At 45.0% G+C, this 21,045-nt stretch overlaps 2 protein-coding genes across 2 annotated transcripts; both read left to right on the top strand.

Moving 5' to 3' along the window:
• Positions 1–635: 635 nt before the first annotated feature.
• Ndufc1 (NADH:ubiquinone oxidoreductase subunit C1) lies at positions 636–2,188 on the top strand. The gene is made up of 3 exons (XM_051156825.1): positions 636–799; positions 1,386–1,489; positions 2,119–2,188. Exons 1-3 carry the CDS (start codon positions 733–735, stop codon positions 2,176–2,178), a joined length of 231 nt encoding a protein of 76 aa, XP_051012782.1. The 5' UTR covers positions 636–732; the 3' UTR covers positions 2,179–2,188.
• A 9,973-nt stretch (positions 2,189–12,161) lies between these two features.
• Positions 12,162–18,371, top strand: Mgarp (mitochondria localized glutamic acid rich protein). Its single transcript, XM_051156824.1, has 5 exons — positions 12,162–12,344; positions 15,357–15,460; positions 15,927–16,020; positions 17,465–17,557; positions 17,711–18,371. The coding sequence occupies exons 1-5, from the start codon at positions 12,263–12,265 to the stop codon at positions 18,070–18,072; spliced, it is 735 nt and encodes a 244-aa protein (XP_051012781.1). The 5' UTR covers positions 12,162–12,262; the 3' UTR covers positions 18,073–18,371.
• Positions 18,372–21,045: the final 2,674 nt, after the last annotated feature.

Genomic DNA, 21,045 nt, shown 5'->3' with positions numbered 1-21,045 from the left:
GTAAGGCACGACTAGGCTGTGGAAAGCCCTGGATTCCTTCCTGGTGAATCCTACCTCATAGGACTGAGGGGGCATAAATGTGATCCTGAGTATAAATGGATTTTAGAAACTCTGAAGAGGCTTCCCGCCGGGCGGTGGTGGCACATGCCTTTAATCCCAGCACTTGGGAGGCAGAGGCAGGGTCGGATCTATGTGAGTTCGAGACCAGCCTGGACTACAGAGCAAGTTCTAGGAGAGCCAGAGCTGCTACACAGAGAAACTCAGTCTAGAAAAACCAAAACAAAACAAAATAAAGACAAAAAAAGAGGCTCTGTCGATTTGAGCACATCTGTTAATTAATGCTAATAATCAAGGCACACCCTGCTGTCGATGTAGCGATGAAGTAATGGCTATAAACCATAGGATGAGTTAACTTACTGTGCCCGAAACACTACATTCGACCCAAGTTTTATTCCCCAGCAAGACACCTCATTTTTAGACTTTTGGCTGACGAACGAACACTTTAAGAAACCTAACAAGTCCCGTTGGGGTAGACAAACTGTTTTCCTGGCCCCAGTCCTCTCTGCAACCTTTGTTTTCTGGGCTCTAGGAAACCTTGTCCTGTAGCTAGGACTCTGGTCCACCTGCAAGTCCCACTTCTACTGCCAGGGGGCGCTGCGGTCCGCGCTACCTGCCGGACATGCGCACTCAGGGAGAAGGCATGCCGAGAAGAGGCGGAGCTTGCGGAGCAAGATGGCGACGTCCGTGGTACTGGGCCGGTTTTCCCGGCTGCTGGCCTCCGCACGGCTCCCGAACTGCAGTGAGTGACTCTTCAAGCCCATTCGGGCCTCAGCCTACCCCTGCCCAGCACGAACCATTCTGGAATCTCCGTAGGAGGAGGAGATCGCGGCCCAGGCGGTCCCGCACTGACCTTCACCGTATGTGGGCCGTCAGCCCCTAGTCTCTGGTTTCTGCTAATGGATTTTGGGTCTTTTGCCCCCGGCTCTGCAATGCCTAGGAGACAACAAACCGTGAGATCCCAAGCCTCCGGAGGCCCGGCGATCAAAGCTTTAACTGACTAAGCTTTGAAGGCGCCCTGAGTCCCAAGGACGACCTTCTGGCTCTGCTTATGGCCCTGGACGAATGGCCTCAATTCTCTGAACTTGACTTTTTAAATCCCGGCTGGGCAGATACAGTATAAATGACAATTTAAAGCCAGGGATGGTGGGGCTCGCCTGGAATCCCAACCCTGGGGAGGTGGGGACAGGTGATCAGGATTTCAAGGCCAGCCTGGGCTACAAGAACCCCTATCTCAAAAGAGAATTTCATGCGATGGTAAGAACACTAGTGAATGTTAAGTTTTCCTCTCTACAAGTCAATAAAAAACATTCTTTCTCTTCTTTCAGCTTCAACACGGTCAAAGTTCTATGTCAAGGAGCCGGTGCATGCTAAACCTAACTGGCTGAAGGTTGGGCTCTCCTTGGTCACCTCTGGTTTCCTGTGGGCTTATGTGAGTACCTACTCATAGGATCCCCTAGAGATAGAGTTACAGAAATTTGTCAGCTGCCTGCTGTTGTTCTTGGGAACCAAACTTGGGTCCTCTGCAAGCAGTACATGCTCTTGATTGCCAAGCCATCTCTACAGCCCCAATTTTATATACATTCTTGAAACTTTTCCCTGGCAAAAGGTGTAAACTTATCAGCCTGCCTGAGACACATTTGCCAGCTAGAGTGTCATGGTATTGTTGTTGTTGTTATTATTAGTTTGTTTTTGGAGACAAGGTTTCTCTATGTTATCTTAGCCATCCTGGATTTGCTTTGTCGACCAGGCTGGCCTCAAACTCACAGCGATCTTCCTGCCTCTTCCTCCCGAGTGCTGGGATTAAAGGCATGAGCCACCATGCCTAGCTGCTATTATTCTTTTGTCATCATATGCCTTCCATTTTATTATTCTCAAATTCAATGTAAGATTATAGTCAACAGATGTACTCCACTAATAATTTAATTTGCATTTCTTAGCTTTTTAAAATTGTTTTAACATACCGCATTTATCTTAAGAAACATGAGGATCTTTACTTGATTTCTTCCTCTTTAAGCTGTCAGGAAGATTACCTTTCTGGTTTTACCCTTTAACTTGTAGCTCATCAATCAACATAATGAAGATGTTTTGGAATATAAAAGAAGAAATGGATTGGAATAAACTTTGGAAATAGTAATCTAGTAAGTATATTTATATAGAGTATATGATTATAGAAGTTAATTTATCTGTTTGTGACTGTGACAGGGTCTCACCACTACATGTAGTGGTACATGCCTCTTTTAGTCTTAGCACTAGGGAGGCAGAGGGAGGCAGATCTCTGTGAGGCCAGCCTGATCTACATAAGTAGAGAGATTCTGTCTCAAAAAAGAGGGAGTCTCGTACTGTGTAGCCTAGAGCTCATTATATAGACTAGGATCCCCCTGCCCCGCCTCCTAAATGCTAGGATTTAAGGCATGCGCCACTAAGCCTGGCCTGCCTTGGCCTGTGGGGTCACACCAGGACTAGATGGGGGTCATGCACATCTATGATGCCAGCACTGCAGAGACTGTGACAAGGAGATAGTGAGTCTGAGGCTAGCCTGGACAGCACAGCAAGACCCAGTCCTAAACAAAGAAGGAAAAACAGTAAAGCCAAATCTATGTTAAATCATATCTTCCATTAAGAGAACTGGCTGCTCTTCCAGAGGACCCAGTTCAATTCCCAGCAACCACATAGCAGCACACAACTGTCTTTAATTTCAATTCCAGGGGATCTGGCAACCTACACCTATGCACATAAAATAAAATTATTTATTTATTTTTATCATTATTTATTTATTTATTTATTTATTTATTTATTTTAGTTTTCCGAGACAAGGTTTCCCTGTGTATCCTTGGCTATCCTAGACTGGCTTTGTTGACCAGCCTGGTGATCTGCCTGCCTGTGCCTCTGCTCAAAAAAAATTATTTTTAAAAACCATATCTTTGCCTGGTGCTTTAATTCCAGCATTGGGGAGACAGAGGCAAGCGAGGCCAGCCAGGTCTACAGAGAGAGTACAGGACAGCCAGGGCTACACAGAAAAACCCTGTCTCCAAAAGCAAAAAACCAAAACCAACCAAACAAAAAAGCAAACCCAAAAAATCATGTCCTCTTTACTAGTATTTACGCATATGCTCATAGTGCTCAGGGCAAGATGGCATAGTTTGTGTGTTTCCTAACATGTGCTTGCCATGTCTTACACCAAGGAGGAATTCTGTAAGAGCACGAGTCTTGTCTACTGTGTTGTTCAGCTTCTCAAACTGTACTGAATGATTCTTTTTGCTCAACCATTTTGTTACGATAGTCACAATAGCTAGCATCCAATTGAGGAATTCAGCTAAAGCCTAATATTAATGAGATAACATATTTTCCATGTTCTATGATTTAAGAGAGAAAAGATTTGTGAGTATGTGTGTAAATGTTTTGTGTCACACATTTACACACATACAGTAGGAGCTGGAGAGATGGCTCAGTGGTTAAGAGCACTCACTACTCTTCCTGAGGTCCTAAGTTCAATTCCCGACACCCACATGGCAGCTCACGACTGTCTGTAACTCCAGTTCCAGAGGATGCAACACCCTCTCACAAACATACATGCAGGCAAAACACCAATGCAAATAAATAAATTAGAAAAAAAACCATACATACATACATACAATATGAGCCGGACAGATCAGCTCTCAGGAGGCAGAAGCAAGCGGATCTCTGTGAGTTCAAGGCCAGCCTGGTCTACAAAGCAAGTTCAAGACAGCCAAGGCTATATAGAGAAACCCTGTCTTGAAAAAAACAAAGAAAGAACCAAAACAAAACAAAAACCCTATACATATGTATATTACATAAATGTATGTAATGTATATTATATGCTTTATTTCTGATTTTTTTTTTTTTTTTTTTTTTTTTTTTTTGAGACAGGGTTTCTATGTGTAACAGCTGGAACTCGCTCTGTAGTCAAGGCTGGCCTCGAACCCATGGAGATCTACCTGCCTCTCCCTCCCAAGTGCTGGGATTAAAGGAGTGTGCCACCACCACCTGGCCTGAAAATTCTTTGAAAGAAATTCTTTACCTTTTATAAAATGAAATAATCCCTCATTAGGAAAATCTCAGTCTCTAGGGTGAGGACATAGACCAGTGGTTAAGGCAGCTGCCACACGGCCTAAGGATCAGAGCTCAGATCCTCAGAGCCCGTGTGATGCTGGCTTGGCATGGCAGCCACTAGTAACTCCAAAACTCTGAAAGTGAACAGTGGAGTCCCAGATAAGATGGCCACTGGTGAGCCCTGAGGTCAACTGAGAACCTGTGCTTTAATGAATAAGGTGAAAAGCCATTGACAAAGACTCCAAGTACCTAAGTCTTGGGCGTTCACTTGCATGTGCGGGCGTGTGCGCGTGTGGACACACACGTACACACACATATGCAGACATGCATACATTTTCATGTGTTAAGTTGATTAAATACATCTACTAGATAAAAAAAAACATAGTAATCACAAAATACATTTTCTTTATTTAAGAACTTAACACTTGGGGGCTGGAGAGATGGCTCAATGGTTAACAGCACTGCCTGCTCTTCCAAAGGTCCTGAGTTCAATTCCCAGCAACCACGTGGTGGTTCACAACCATCTCTAATGTGATCTTCTGGTCTTTTCTGGCATGCAGACAGAACACTGTATACATAATAATTAAAAAAAATCTTAAAAAAAAAGAGCTTAACACTTGGGGCTGGAGACATGGCTCAGAGGTTAACAGCAATGCCTGCTCTTCCAAAGGTCCTAAGTTCAATTCCCAGCAACCACATGGTGGCTCACAACCATCAATAATGAGATCTGATGCCTTCTTCCCACCTGCAGATATACATGTAGGCAGAACATTGTGTACATAATAATAAATTAATAAATCTTTTTTTTTTTTTTTTTTAAGAATTTCAATCCCAGCACTCAGGAGGCAGAGGCAGGCGGATAGTTGTGAGTTTGAGGCCAGTCTGGTCTACAAAGCAAGTCCAGGACAGCCAAGGCTACACAGAGAAACCCTGTCTAAAAAAAAAAAAAAAAAAAAAAAAGAATTTAACACTTTAGGGCTTATTGTCCAAATTTTTTTAAAGATTTATTTATATCATTTATACAGTATTCTGCCTGCATGTACACCTGCACACCAGAAGAGGACACCAGATTCATATAGATGGTTGTGAGCCACCATGTGGTTGGGGGGAATTGAATTTAGGACGTTTGAAAAAGCAGCCAGTGCCTTTAACCTTTGAGCCATCTCTCCAGCTCCCTCTGTCCAAATCTTTTGCTTCTCTTTTTTTTTTTCCCTATTAATACCACTTTGTCCAGTTCAATATTTTTGTTATAAATTGAAAATTAGCCAGGCGTGGTGGTGTACACCTTTAATCCCAGCACTCGGAAGGCAGAGGCAGGTGGGTCTCTGTGAGTTCAGGAAGTCAGTTTTAACATTATCTGATCAGCACTTGGGTTGATTTGTTTCCTTCTTCCTTGTAGGTCTGCTCCGTGAGACGGTCATGGTCGTTCCCGTGGAGCCGCCCATGTGTTGGGTTGTGGATAGAAGAAAAGGTTCTATGTGACTATGTATCAGTCGAGTCAAGACATACAATTTGTCTTGTTACAGAAATAAAAACTTTGCTCTTCACGTGTAGAGATGGATTCACTAGTCACTGCTGACTAGTCACTAGTCACCTCTCAACTTTTACCTCCTTGCTCTTATGTGTTTGTGTGAGTGGGTGCAAGTGTGTATGTATCGCACGCACATGAAGTGTTGACAGAAGCCTAAGGAGAGAGCTGGAGCCATAGCTGGTTGACAAGGATCTTGAGAACCAAACTTTGGTCCTCTCCAAAGCAGCCAGTGCTCCTACCTGCTGAGCCCTTCTTGTCATCTTTTGTTCTTTTTTTGTTTTGTTTTGTTTTTTCTTTTTTCTTTTTTGACAGGGTCTCACTGTGGATCTCTGGCTGTTCCAGAATTCACTGTGTGGTCCACTTCAGACTTGCCTTGAACTGACAAAGATCCTCCTGCCTCTGCCTCCTGAGTGTACCACTATGGCCATCTCTTGTTAGCTTTTTTTTTTTTTTTTTTTTTTTTAAATCAATGCACTCAGATGCCAAAGAGACAGACTCTTTTATTACTGGAAATACAAAGAGCCTAAGTAATACTTTGTTGATGAAGAGGTGATATGTCAGATAGTAAAAATGAACCCTTGTAGCAGAGTTTTTTTGTCCACTTGCATTTGAGTGATTTTTGTTGTTGTTGTTTGATTTTTGATTTTTGGTTTTTTTGAGACAGGGTCTCTCTATGTTATCTTAGCCATCCTGGACTCGCTTTGTTTTGTTTTGTTTTTTGGTTTTTCAAAACAGGGTCTCTCTGTGTAGCCTTGGCTGTCCTGGACTCGTTTTGTAGACCAGGCTGGCCTCGAACTCACAGGGATCCACCTGCCTCTGCCTCCCGAGTGCTGGAATTAAAGGCATGCGCCAACCACGCCTGGCTGGAGTGCTATTTATTGAAGTGACTGGGTGCTTGTTTTTTTTAATATGTGTGAGTATTTGCCCAGGTGTTCACGCACATCCCTCGTGCTCTTGAAGCTCAGAAGAGGGCACTGACCTGTGCGCCTCCGTGTGGGTGCTGGGAACTTGACTGCAGTGCTCCTAAGTGCCCAGCTTCTCTCCAGCCCGGGAGTGACTTCTTACTCACTATTATGACCACATGAAGTTTTCCCACTGGCCTTCAATCAACATACAGCAGACTATAGGGTGTTTGTTTGTTTGTTTGTTTGTTTTTAAGGGGCCTGGGCTGGCAAGATGGCTTTAATGGGGAGAGCACTTGCTCGCCTGACAACCTGAGTAGGGTCTCTAGAAGCCTCAAAAGTAGAGGAGAGTGGTCTCTGTAAGATGGTCCACTGACTACAGCATAATAACAATAAACTAAAAATGGCAGGGGGTGGAGGAGGGGATGGGGTAGTGCTACACGGTAGGTTGAAACTAGCAGGGGCCATACACAATAAGGTCCTGTCTCAACAAGCTGAAGACAGCACAGTAATAAAACCCTTGCCTAGAATTCTTGAAGTCCTAGATTTAATCATGAGTATCATGAATTTTTTTTTTTTTTTTTTTTTTTGAGGGAAGAGAGTTAGTATATAGGATTTAAAATGACTTATTATCTGAGCCTCCTTTTGGCTGTAAAGTCCATTATGATTGGTATTGCATGTATTTGGGGGCCGGAAAAAGCCCAGTGTCTTTGGATGTCAGTTTGGATTCTTGTTAGAGTGGAAAATTTTAGAGATTATAGACCCAATATCATGCAGATATACTAACCAAAAAAGGGAGATCTGTGAGTTTGAGGCCAGCCTGGTCTACAAAGTGAGTCCAGGACAGCCAAGGCTACACAGAGAAACCCTGTGGGGGAGGTAAAAATCTGTGATAGACAGTCCCGCAAATATGTGTTTGCCCCAGAACACATGCCTATGTCAGACTGCACAACAAAGAAGAGTTAAAGTTGCAGGGGGAACTAGGCTTGCCAGGAGGCCAACCTTGAGACAGAATTACCCTGGAGCATGCAGTTGGGCCCAGTGTCGTGACAAGGGTCTTTATAAGCGGCTGCATAAAATTGTTGGCTGCTGTGCTTGGTGCTTTTTTTTTTTTTTCCTCCGAGACAGGGTTTCTCTGCCTTGGCTGTCCTGGACTCACTTTGTAGACCAGGCTGGTCTCGAACTCACATCAATCTACATCAATCACTCCCCAGTGCTGGGATTAAAGGTGTGTGCCACCATACCAGGCTGTGCTTGGCTTTTGAACAAGTGACCAATCTAGGGCTTTGCACCTGTCACACAGCACCCTTTTAGCTCTGTCTCCACCATTTATAGGTTTGAAGTTAGTAGGTCAAGAGCCAAGGAATATCAAGAAAAAAAAGAGAATGTTCCAGTTTGATGCAAGACACACCCTTAAAACTTAGAGTCAATTAATGTATAGTGCTTCTGGTTGCTTCATTTGCTAGAGCACTTAAAGGAATTACATAGAAAGTGAGGCCAAAAATTTAGTTAACTCCTAGCTAGTAGCACGCTTCATACACACACACACACACACACACACACACACAGAGAGAGAGAGAGAGAGAGAGAGAGAGAGAGAGAGAGAGAGAGAGAGAGAGAGAGAGAGAGAGAGAGAGAGAGAGAGAGAGAGAACAGTCAGGCAGTGGTGGCACACACCTGCAGCATTAGAAATGGAAAGTTTTAGTTGGAAGTATACCTTTATTTTATTTGTTTGTTTGTTTGTTTGAGACAGGGTTTCTCTGTCCATGGCTGTCCTGGACTTACTTTGTAGTCCAGGCTGGCATCAAACTCAAAGAGATCCTCCTGTCTCTGCCTCCCAGAGTGCTGGGATTACAAGCATTGCCACCATGCCAGGCTTATTTTTTAAGATTTAATTTTTGTGGTGGTTGTTGTTTTTCGAGACAGGGTTTCTCTGTGTAGCCTTAGCTGTCTTAGACTAGCTGTAGACCAGACTGGCTTCAAACTCACAGCGATCCTCCTGCCTCTACCTCCTGAGTGCTGGAATTAGAGGCATGTACCACCACGCTCGGTAAGATTTAATTATTTATTTTATGTATATGAGTGCTCTATCTACATGTACACCTGCATGTTAGAAAAGAGCATCAGATCCCAGTATAGATTATAGAGGTGGGCCACCAAGTGGTGGCGGGGAATTGAACCCAGGTCCTCTGGAAAAACAGCCAGTGCCCTTAATCACTGAGCCAATCTCTCTACCCAGCCTTTTCTTTCTTTTTATTTTATTTTATTATTATTATTTTAATTTTCAACAAGGTTTCTCTGTGTAGCCTTGGCTTGCTTGACTTGCTTCGTAGACCAGACTGGCCTCAAACTCACAGAGATCCACCTGCCTCTGCCTCCCAAGTGCTGGGAATTAAAGGTGTGAGACACCGTGCCCAGTCTTTTTTCTTTCTTTCTTTCTCTTTTTCTTTCTTTGTTCCTTCCTTCCTTTCTTTCTATTCTTTTTTTTTTTTATATCTGTGTGTCTCTCTGTGTGTACATATATGCACAGGAGTTACAGAAGCTATGAACTACCTGATGTAGATTCTGGGAACCAAACTCTGGTCCTCTGGAAGAGCAGCAAGCTCTCTTATCCAGTGGACCATCTCTCTAACCCCTGTTTCTAGCATGCTATAGAATTTGGGAAGTTATTCACTCATTCTTTCAAGTGCATTTATTTAAGTGTGAAGGAGTAATACATTTGGGTGTGAATGAAAAAAGAAAAAGAAAAGGGAAGGACATGACTGCCCCTCAGTATGGTGGAGGAAAAGTTTATTATAGATGAAAAGGAGAGCACAACCAGAGGCCGACACATCTGGGAGACTCCAGAGTGGTTATGATCCTGAGCTAGGTAAGGAGAGGGGAAGGGGAGGAGGGGAGCCAGTGCAGCAGCCAGGAGGCCAAAAGTACCAAAGGGGAAGAGCCTCTAGGGGAAGGGCAACTCAGTTTCTGGTAAAGGCTGGAGAGTTGGGGCATGGGGGCAGGGCCAGGGGTTGGTGGGCGGCAGGCATCAGCCCTTAGGGATAAAGGATGCTAGGAGAACCTGGAATCCAGGTCCAATTTGATATGGTAGATATGCACCTCGGGTTTGTCCCAGGTTTTGTTGGTTGGTTGGTTGGTTGGTTGGTTGGTTTTTCGAGACAGGGTTTCTCTGTGGAGCCCTGGCTGTCCTGGAACTGTAGAGCAGGCTGCTCTCAAACACATAGAGATCCACCTGCCTCAGCCTCCCAAGTGCTGGGATTAAAGGTGTGCGCCCCCATGGCCCTGCCCAGGTCTGAAGCATAACAGGTACACCTGCTGTAGGTATGCATGTAGAGGTCAGAAGACAACTTTTTTTTTTTTACTTTATTTTTTCTTTTTCTTTTTAAAAAATATTTTATTTAATTTTAATTTATGTGTGTTAGTATGAGGGTGTCAGATCTTGGAGTTACAGACAGTTGTAAGCTGCCATGTGGGTGCTAGGATTTGAACCTGGATCCTCCAGAGGATCAGTCGGTGCCCTTAATCCTTCAGCCATCCCAGGTCCTCTGGAATAGCAGTCAGTGCCCATCAAATCTGTATCTTTATCAACAACCAAAGATTAACTGGAAGTCATCCGAGTTAGATCAATTTATTTCTGACCTTAGATGTTTTCCTAAACAGAACAGAAAAAAATGTCAAGGATTTTCTGAAGGGCAGTGACGAATCTGGCCCACAGGAGGGAAATGGCTGCACCTCCAGTCAGCTACTGCAAGAGCTAACATTGGGAAGCATTGGGGTGCCGGGGAAGCAGCAGGAAATTCAGCAAGCGAATCTCACAAGCCAAGGGCATGGGTGTTTGTTTTGGAAAATATGAAAAGAACCCACCAAAGCTCAACAGAGTAAGTAGCAGGTTCCTTTGCCCTGAGAGGAGCCTTCAGGAGAAGAGACAGTGTACTAGGTCACAGTACTGTCTCTCCCAGGTGGAAGGGACATACAGGGTAGATACAACAAATATTGTCACATACAGACTGAAAGGGGACGGCGAGCGTCAGGCTTCACTGCCTCTTCCATCTGGGTGAGCTCTCCTCAGCTCTCTTCAGCTCAGACCAACAAGACTCACAGCTCTGGCCCGAGTGGTGCTGGTGCCAACGCTCCGGAGGCAGAAGAAGGGATCTCGGTTTCTTGAGACAAGGTTTCTCTGTGTAGCCCGGATTTTCAGGACTGTTAGGCTACACAGTGAAACCCTGTCTCAAGAAATCAAGATTTGCCGGGAGTGGTGGCGCACTCGGGAGGCAGAGGCAGGCAGTTCTCTGTGAGTTTGAGGCCAGCCTGGTCTACAAAGTGAGTCCGGAACAGCCAAGGCTACACAGAGAAATCCTGTCTCAGGAAAAAGAAAAGAAGAAACCAAGACTCACAACTCTGATTGGAGAGGTGGCTTTACTGTTTGGGGCAGGAGAGATGGCTCAGTGGTTAAGAGCACTGTCTGCTCTTCCAGAAGTCTTGAGTTCAATTCCCGGCAACCACATGGTGGCGCACAAGCATCTATAATGTTGTGCCCTCTTCTGGCCTGCAGGTGTACATGCAGGCAGAGCATTGTATACATAATAAATCTTAACGGTCAAGTTTAGTTTCCATGTTTAAAAAAAAAAAAAAGAATGCTTGCTACTCCTCCAGAGGAACCTTTGCCTAACTGTCCTGTTAATGTTTTGCTTTGTTTTGTTTTGTTTCGCCCAATGCTCTTAGTAACTTTTTTGTTGTTGTTTTTCTTTTTTCTTTTTCTTTCTTTCCTTTAAAAAAAAATTTTTTTTTTTTTTAAGGACAGGGTCTCAAGTAACCTCCGGTGTTATCAAACTTGCCATGCCAAAGATTTTGAACTCTTTTTTGCTTGTTTATTTGTTTTGTTGTTTTGTCTGGGGGTGTTTTTTGTTTGTTTTTGAGACAGGGCTTCTCTGTGTAGTCTTGGCTGTCCTGGACTCGCTTTGTAGACCAGGCTGGCCTCGAACTCGCCTCGAACTCACAGCGATCCGCTTGCCTCTGCCTCCCGAGTGCTGGGATTAAAGGCGTGAGCCACCATGCCCAGGCTCTGGCTAAATTTTGAACTCTTGATCTTCCTGCCTCCCCTTCCTGAGTGTTGGGAGTATCCGCTGTGCAATCATGCCTGGTATTATGCGCCGCTAGGTAAACATTTCACCCTGTATTTAAAGTTTTGGAAACAGCTGCTGGCTTGAAACTCAGCCATCGCCAGGGGGAAACCTTATTTTTCACAAGCTTACCTTGCTGCTACCTTTTCCTAGGAGAGCTAATGCAGTGGGTGGGATAAAGTAGCCTTCCATCAAGAGGGTAAATTGTGTCTGTGCTTGAATCCTAAATCTGATGTGATTCCCTAACCGTGTCCTGCGTGCTCTGGAGAGACACTCCGTGGGACTGAAAGGGTCAGGCATGTAACAGCGACTTCTAAGCTCCCTATCCCTCCTCGGAGATGCAGCCCCTTTAAGCGGCTGTCGTTGAGGGGTGGGGGTTGCAGGAAAACAGCACTACTGGAACTGGGTAAGGGGACTTAGGAACCAAGGTGCTAGCAACTAACTCAATCCTCTTCCCGCTTTCCCTGGGACCAGGACGCTAGGGATCTGGAGCCCCACCTGGGGCGGGGCGCTCCGGAGGCTCCGCCCTCTGAGCCTGGGTTGCTCGCTTTGGCCTCAGCAACACAGCGCATCAGGCGATGTATCTCCGCAGAGCTGTGTCCAAGACTCTGGCGCTGCCTCGAAGGGCTCCTCCCGGCCCTGCGCCTCTGGGGAAAGACGGTGAGTGTCCCTCACTTCTCGACAAATCCAGGCTGGGAACCAGGGCACCGAACCTGCCAGCACTCAGTCGCAGAAGGCTGGACCAGAGGGTGAAGGAACAGTGAGGGAGGGTCTAACATAAGCTCTCCGAAGTTCTTGGAAACTTTGGAAATAGGGAATTTTTCCAGGGCGGCTCTTGAATCCAAATTAGATTTCCTGGGTTCCAGTCCTGATCTCTGGCAAGTAATAGTTCATTTTTTAAAAGTGAGGACTACAGTGCCTGTGAGTTGTAATCAATAGATATGAAATGGAAAAAAAAAAAAAAAAAAAGACCACTTTGAAGAGGGTCCTAGATTCCCACGTTGATTATTCAAGGAATCGCTAAATTCTCCAAAGAGGTAAGGGAACAGATGGGTAGGTGGATGTGGGGTGTCTGGCGCGCTGGTAGATGGGCTCCAGGAGCAGTATCTATCCACTGAACACTGGTGGTGCTGAACCCCGGGGATCATCCGGCCTTCCTCATCCCTTCGAAGGGGAGCGGCCTCGGGACACTCTTCTGGCGTTGCTGACAAGCTTGTAATTCCATTAACTTCGGATTAGGGGATGAAAGGGAGCACTCTTGGAAAGTCTAAAGAAAGCACTGAGCTAACGCCTCCAAGAACATAGGTGCTTGATAGGTGTCGCAGCTCTGCTCTGCACCGGTTTCCGGTTTTCAGCGGTCCTCTTCCAGCCACCCTTTCCTGATCTACCCCTCTGTCCATCACTCACTGGGGCACAGCTCTCAAACACTAGAGAGTTCATTTTTGCTGTACTTCACCCCACTTCCTGAGGCATCCGAGGCAATATCCAGAGCGAGGATTTGAGCAAGAAAGACAGAAGAGCGCCTGGGGAAAATCCATGAACCACAGGGTTTTGGCCAATGTTGGTGGTGGACGGTGGGAGAGAGATCCACCCACCTATTCATTTAAATGCTGCTTGAAGGAAGTCTCCCCACAAGTAATAAGATGCCTTCCCCTCTCTGTGTATACCTCCCTCATCAGAGAGCTATATGCACCACTGAGGAGGTGGGGGAGAAGCCATATCAGCTGAATATAATTCAGATAAGGAGAAAGACGAGTCCACCGTCTGCATCCTCCACTAAAGTCACATACACATGCACACTCACAGAAGCACACACACACACACCAGAGCCTGTATGTGCTCAGAGAACAGCTTGCGAGAATCAGTGGGTACCAGAGACCGAAGTAGGTCTTGAGGCTTGGATGCAGACAGACCCTTTTACTCCCGAAGTCCTGTCATCTGCACCACACCTTTTTACATCCCCTGCCTCCCACTCCCCGGATTAGATCAAAATAAAGGTTGTGTTAACATTCTAAACGTGCAGTTAGCAGTCCTGAGTGCAAGGGTACTGACTTCATTTTAATTTTCACCTAATTACTTGGATTTTTGTGGTACTAGGGATTGAATCTAAAGCCCATCACTTACTAGACAGGCCTACTTGTTTTTTTGAAACAGGGTTTCTCTGTGTAGCCTTGGCTGTCCTGGACTCACTTTTGTAGACCAGGCTGGCCTCAAACTCACAGAGCTCTACCTGTCTCTGTCTCCCTGAGTGCTGGGATTACAGCACCACGCCCAGCTATTTACTGTAATCTTAAATTTGTCCATGTGTGTGTGTGTGTGTGTGTGTGTGTGTGTGTGTGTGTGTATGTGTGCATTTATTGATGTCTTATTGGTACTTCCTACTTGGGTAAAAAATAAATTTGTTTCAGTGTTTATTTCTTTCAAAAGACACATTTTAAGCTATCATGTTTTGTCCTCCTTTTTGCTGTAAAATACAACTTTTTTGACTTTTCAAAAAATGTAAAACTTTTTAGTTAATAACTTAGGTTTAGAATAGTTCATTGGGGAAATACCAGAAAGACAAAATACTAGTATTTATGGTTAGTCTAATCAGTTTTAGAGATTGTTGTTGGTTTTGCCATATAGAAACAAGATCTAGCTATCAGGCTGGTCTGAAACACTTAATCCACTTGCTTCATTCTCCCAGGTACTGGAATTACAAGTGCACACAGCACATCCAATGACTATAGGTCTTTTTCTTTTTTTCTCATGCATGTTTTCCTATGTACCTTGAGCTGGTAAATCTGAGATCTTCTGCCTCAGGGTAGATTACTATGGATTTTCATATAATGTGTATTTTCTCATAGTCTAGAGAGTGTCTTGCAAAAGATGCAGGTTCAATTCCAGCACCCACAAGATGGCTCGCTCCAGTACTAAAGAACCAGAGGGCAGCCTCTGATCTTTGAGAGCACCAGGCATGTGCACAGTGCACATATGTACATGCAGGAGAAACATTTATCACATGAAACAATAAAGCAAATAAATGTAAAAAATTATTTTTTTCTCTAGCCAGGGTCACACACACACACACACACACACACACACACACACACACACACACACACAGAGACCCTTTCACAAGAAATGTAACAAAACAAAAACCTGGGTGTGGCTGGCCTCATTTAAGTAGTGAGAGATCTTGTCTCCAAGAGCTCAGGGCTAGTGCATTCTAAGCTTAGTCAACTGCAGATAACAGACATTATCTTTAGGTAGACGTGCGCATGACTAATTATTAAAACAACCATTTCCTTCTGTCTCAAATGGACAGCTGAAAAAAAGAACAAAGGGGGGGGGGAGAGAGAGAGAGAGAAGTAATTCTTTTTGATGAACTCTGTGCTGGCTGTGTATGGAGGAGTGTGTTTCCTTTGCATCTCCTTTGGCTGTTCAGTTTTGTTTACTTCTGCTTCTGTTTTCTCCTCATCCCCATCTGCCCTCCTGCCATCAAGATGACAGACAGGCTTCAGGTCAGACCAGAGACTGTTGCATGGGACTCACGACCCTGCCTCCAGCGCTGCATTCCCTAATGTGCTAATAGGTCCCAAGTTCACCCAGGAGAAATGCTTAAAACATGTAATTATTTAAGGCACCTGTATTATGTGGCGAAGGTAACCCTGTTTAAACTTGTTCTCCTAGCATCTCTTCGCCGAATGTCATCTAGCAAATTCCCTGGGACATCTGGCTCCAATATGATTTATTACCTGGTTGTAGGTGTGACCGTCAGTGCTGGTGGCTATTATGTAAGTGCTTAAAGACTATTAAAGAATTCATTCGTGTGCTTTGCTTCCTAGTGAACACCCTCAATCCCAGAGTTCAAGGCCAGTCTAGTCTGCATTCCGAGTTCCAGGCTAGCCAAGGCCCCTTCATGAAAAAAGGTCCTATCTCCAAAAAGGGAGGGGGAGATTAGCTCAAGTGGTGGGTGGGCATTGATTTCTCTTCTATGCTGCACTGAAATTGTTCTTTAAACCTTTGTTTTGTTTTTCAAGACAGGGTCTCTCTCTGCATAGCTCTAGGTGTCCTAGAACTCTCTGTAGACCAAGCTGGCCTTGAACTCGCAGACTTCTGCCTGCCTCTGCCTCCAAAGTCCTGGGATCAAAGGCACGCGCAACCACTGATCTTTTAACTTGTTATGGTAGTTGCATAGAGAACTGCACGAACTAGATCTTAGAGAAGGGCAAATAAAGATACGTGCATGTTTTCTTTCAGACTTATAAGGCTTTCACATCCAAGCAAGTCAGACATCCAGAGCCTGTAGCTGACGTGAAAGAGCAAACAACAGCAGAGCCACAGGCACTTCCAGGTGAGATGAATTTCTTCTTTTGTTTATTTATTAGAGACAAAGTCTCATGAACCCCAAGCAGGAGGTCCTCCTGCCTCCACTGCAGACCTGTCCCCACCACACTTGGTTCTTTCTTCTTTCACCTCTTAATAACTTAGTCAGGAATGACAGCGCGGGGTTCTCTCAGGAAGGAAAGTTGCGGCAGCCTAGCGTTACTCTTCTTGAATGAGCGCTTTAGATACATGCACGGTTTCCGTGCGTCTTGCTGAGAGGCAGTTTAATTCTCTGTTTGGTAATATTTTTGCTACTACTCAGACATCCATTCATGCAAACATAATTTTAGAATCTGTCCCTCTCAGCAGTTTGGCCTCTCATTTCCCTCATTATTGTTTTAAGTGATAAGCTAAGTTTTTTGTTGTTGTTGTTGTTGTTTTGTTTTTTTCTTTTTTCAGTTTGGGCAGAGCATCGCCCTGTGTCTTTCTCAGAGTTACTTCACACGAGATGAATCAGTGGTGTGTCCTGAGTCCAGTCAGTTGGGGAGACAGCCACTGTGAGGACAGGGCTTTACAGTTTCTCAACATCCATTTCCTGCCTTAAGCAGTTCACTGTAACTTCTTAGAGATTTATTTTATGTGTGAAAGCATTTTGCCTGCATGTACATATGTATACTACATGTGTACCTGGTGTGTACACACACACAAGATGTCAGAAGAGAAATTCCCCTGGAAGACGATCACAGGTGGTTGTGAGCTACCCACCATGTGGGTACTGGGCACCAAACCCTGCTCCTCTGTAAGAGTAGCCAGTGCTCTTAGTGCTGAGCCCTCTCTCCAGCCCCAAGCCAATTACTTTAAATCATACATTTTTTTTTTTTTTTCTATCTGGACTATCAAATACTGTGATCACTATTTAGAAACAGAGATATTAGCAGCTCAGGAATTGGGTTTTTCTTTGTGGGGTTTTTGTTTGTTTTGTTTTTCGGTGATTGGCTTGGGTTGGGCTTTGTTTGTTTTTTGCTTTTGTTTTGAGACAGACTTCCACCATTGTAGACCAGGCTGGCCTCGAACTCACAAAAATCTACCTGCCTCCACCTCTGGGATGCCCGAACTAAGAGTGTGGGCCACAGGGCTAGGCATTCAGCTTTGATTTTTATTTATTTATTTATTTATTTATTCATTTATTTATTTATTTATTGTCATGATACTAGGAAACAGCATTAGAGGCAGCAAAATGGCTCAGAGGATAAAGGCAATCACAACACTGGGGAAAATGACGCTGGAGAGTCAGGAGTTCAAGGTCATCCGAGGTTACATGGCAGGTTCATGGCTAACCTAGGCTGTAGGAAGTGTTATCTCAAAAGTGTTTCCCTTCCCCCAAATTAAAATACAATAAATTAATTTCAGTGTTCCACTTAATTCCCATGCTCTCCTAATTAATACTTTGCTTAATGAACCAAATCTTAAAGGCGAAAAGGAGCAGGTGGCAGAAGCCGAGAAAGCATGTTCTGAGGCTGGAGAAATTTCTGTAAAGGAACCTGAATTGGTAGATGCTGAGGAAGGCCCAGAGACTGCCCCAGAGGCCGCCCCAGAAGCTGCCTCAGAGGCCGCCCCAGAAGCTGCCCCAGAGGCTGCCCCAGAAGCTGCCTCAGAGGCCGCCCTAGAAGCTGCCCCAGAGGCTGCCCCAGAAGCTGCCCCAGAGGCTGCCCCAGAAGCTGCCCCAGAGGCTGCAGCTGGGCTTCCAGAGGAGTCTCTGGCCTCCCCAGTCCCTGCCGAGGCTGCCCTTGTGGAGAGTGCAGAGCCTGAGCCGAAGACCACCGATGCTTCCCCGGAGGAGACCATCGAGGCTGTGCCTGAATCCACTCCGGAGGCGGAGAGGGTAGCGCTGGACCAGGCTGACGCCTGCAATGAAGGAGATGCCAGCAACCAGGCTGAAGAGCCAGCTGCGAACCCAAAGTCCGAAGAGACCGAAGAGACCAAGGAGACCGCCGAACTCAAAGAAAACCCTCCCTTAGGCTCAGAACCCTCTGTCCAGCAAGAAGAAACCGAGGTGACGGTGGAAGCAGCCTCACCATAAGGCTGATCTGCAAAATTCTATAGTTGCTTTTGTATTTTTAGTAACTTTAGCATTTCTTTCTAGAATAGTTTAATATACCTTAAAGAATTTTGCTTTTATTAATAGATGTTTGATTTGGATTTAGTGTTTTACATGCCTTAATAGCTTTCTACCCTCTAAAATCAGGCTCTGTAAAGAGCTTAAACGGTATTAACTTTGGGTTTAAATTTTATGTTTTAGAAATTGAGTTATCTGTGCAACCTGTATTCACTTTGATTTTTGCTCTGCCTTTCTCTTACTTTATTATATGTAAGACTAGATTATTGGGTTCGACATGAACTCATTTAAATAAAATTAGAAAATTTAAGTGTTTCTATTCTTGTTGTTGAGGGAGGGGAGCTTGTGGTTGGGATAAGGATGACTCCGGTCTAGGCTGGCCTGAAGCTCACTACATAGCCTGGGCTAGCAGCCTTGCTCTGTGATGGGTTTATAGATGTGAGCCACGATCACACTCGGCCTAGGCTTTCTCTTCTTACAATGTCAATGTAGAAATAAACTGTGTTGTCCATTCACATACATGCATATACCTTCCCATGAAGAAACCACACTTTGTGATTATATTGAAGGAAAAACAGCTCGGGAGAGCTCTGCCCTTTCCCTAGCTTGTTATGTAAGGGAGGATGCCTCACTTTTCTGGTTCAGTTCAGTGTTTACTGAGGATTTACACTTCCTGCCAGGAATCATTCACGCACGTATGCATCGCATGCAGCAAATGTTCACAGAGTGCCAGCCTTTAGCCTACCAGCCACTGTCCTCAGTCTATAGTTTAGAGTGGAATTATATAATAAAACAAATAAGAAAAAATTTATATAGAGATTGGGTAGAGTTGGTAAGTGTTGGTTGGGAGTAAAATTGTCATTTTGGATATGACAGTAAAAACAAGTCTTCCACCACTCCTGGCTTCCCCACCCCGTTTTTCAAGGTAGGGTTTCTTTGGGTAGCCTTCGCTGTCTTGGATTTGCATTGTAGACCAGGCTGGCCTCGAACTCATAGAGATCTGTCTGCCTCTGCCTCCCCAAGTGCTGGGATTACAGGTGTGTGCCACCTCGATAGGCATAAAAGCAAATCTTATTTTATTTTATTATATAAAATAATCCTTGCCTCAAACTCACTATGTAGCCCTACCCTATGTAGCCCTAGCCTCATCCCTCTGCCTCAGTGTCCCAAGTCTTAGATTTATAGATGTGCGCCCACCATACCCAACCAGAGCAAACCTTTATACAAAGATGTCTTTCAATAAAGACTGATGTACTCTGTGGAGGCAGTCATGCCAGGTGAGGAAAAAGAAAAGTGCGAATGATCAGCAGCCAACACATGCTGGAAAGTTCCAGAATTTTTGAGGCGACCAGTCTGAGTGAATGAGGAAGAATAACTGGAGATGTCCCTGAAAAGAAAGGCAGTGAGCGAAGCCAGGCATGACGATGCATGCTTATTTTCCCCCAGCACTCAGGGACTGAGGCTGAAAGATCATAAACTCAAGGTCAGTTTTAGCTACAGACATAGAAAGACCTTGTCACAACAGAGAAGGCGGGTAGGGTTGAGGGTGGGGGTGGGGTGGGGAAGGAAGATGGCCTAGATAACGTGGAGTTATGCAAGATTTGGGGCATTACTGGAGTTAACTGTGGCCTCTGCTGACGGTCTGTTTTGATCTCCTTAACGGGATACATTTGCTCCCAGCTGCTGTGACAATCCACATGCTTCCCCAAGCCCCTCCCTGGTGAGCGCTCACCCCAGGCAGCTCATACCCACTGTCTGTCTGCTTCTCCTAGCAGCGGAAAAGGTGGGGGCAGCTCTGTGGTGCAGTGCTCTAGAGCATGGCCTGGGTCAGGGCTGAAGCTGGTCCCTGGAAGAGATTATATCCGGCTTGGATGTGTTTCCCTGCTCTTCTCTGCTCCCCTCTCTCATTCCCCAGAGAACATTCTCCCAGTAAGTGACAATGCTTAGTGACCTTGCTGGCTAGGGAATGTTCCCCCAGGGTGCTGGGTGCTGGGTGTGTCTAGATTAGGGAGGAATGAATGAATGAATGAATGAACGAATGAATGAATGAATGAATGAAAGCGGTATACTAACCAGCTAATGCCCCCAGGATTTGAGAAGTAGTGACACGGAAACTGTAGGGCTTAATCACCACTCTGAGGGCAGAATGGCATCTGTATCTGGCTCTAATTTGTTTCAGTATCAATTCTTCATGCAACCTATAAATCTAGGAGTAAAGAGTTGCTCATTTATGCTGGACAGTGATGGTACACCCCTGTAATCCCAGCACTCCGGAGGCAGAGGCAGGCGGATCTCTATGAGTTTGAGGCCAACCTGGTCTACAGAGTGAGTCCAGGACAGCCAAGACTACACAGAGAAACCCTGTCTCAAAAAACCGAAAAAATAAAAAATAAAAAGAATTGCTCATTTCTGAATCCTTTGAGATGAAACAAAAGTACTCCTTGGTTACATACACACCACACAGGAACTTGGTCCACTCTCACACACACACAGACACATTCCTTTGTCCACTCACACACATACAGAGATACACTTCTGGTGTACACACACACACACACACCACAATCCTAATTCCACTCACATACACAGATACACTCCTTGGTCCACCCACACACACATACATTGCTTGATACACACATACACACATGGGAGGATGGCGGGGGGGGGAGACTATCTGTGTCACAGTTTTATTTTTTAATTAATTTATTTGTTTTTATTATTGTTTTTTGTGACAGGGTTTCTCTGTGTAGCCCTGGCTATCCTGGAACTCACTCTGTAGACTGGCCTCAAACCTAGAGACTCACCTGCCTCCACCACCTGAGTACTGGGATTAAACACATGGGCTACACTCCCACCACCTGGCTCTTTGTCACTGGTTTAATTGGGATAGTTTCTGCTGCAAAGAAGAGAAACTAATTGAAGAAAATGATTCAAGAA

This window comes from Acomys russatus, chromosome 15 (genome assembly GCF_903995435.1).
Source record: "Acomys russatus chromosome 15, mAcoRus1.1, whole genome shotgun sequence".
NCBI classification, from domain to species: Eukaryota; Metazoa; Chordata; class Mammalia; order Rodentia; family Muridae; genus Acomys; species Acomys russatus.
Note: the sequence above shows the minus strand (reverse complement) of the source record. Positions and strands in the feature narration are given on the sequence as shown.

Bases quoted from the DNA above. Each gene is read 5' to 3' on its own strand.
- Mgarp (XM_051156824.1), top strand. From the start codon at position 12,263: ATGTATCTCCGCAGAGCTGTGTCCAAGACTCTGGCGCTGCCTCGAAGG. The intron at 12,345-15,356 runs GTGAGTGTCCCT...TTGTTCTCCTAG, and splicing joins TGCGCCTCTGGGGAAAGACG to CATCTCTTCGCCGAATGTCA. The intron at 16,021-17,464 runs GTGAGATGAATT...CAAATCTTAAAG, and splicing joins AGAGCCACAGGCACTTCCAG to GCGAAAAGGAGCAGGTGGCA.
- Ndufc1 (XM_051156825.1), top strand. From the start codon at position 733: ATGGCGACGTCCGTGGTACTGGGCCGGTTTTCCCGGCTGCTGGCCTCC. The intron at 800-1,385 runs GTGAGTGACTCT...CTCTTCTTTCAG, and splicing joins CGCACGGCTCCCGAACTGCA to CTTCAACACGGTCAAAGTTC. The intron at 1,490-2,118 runs GTGAGTACCTAC...TTTAACTTGTAG, and splicing joins CTGGTTTCCTGTGGGCTTAT to CTCATCAATCAACATAATGA.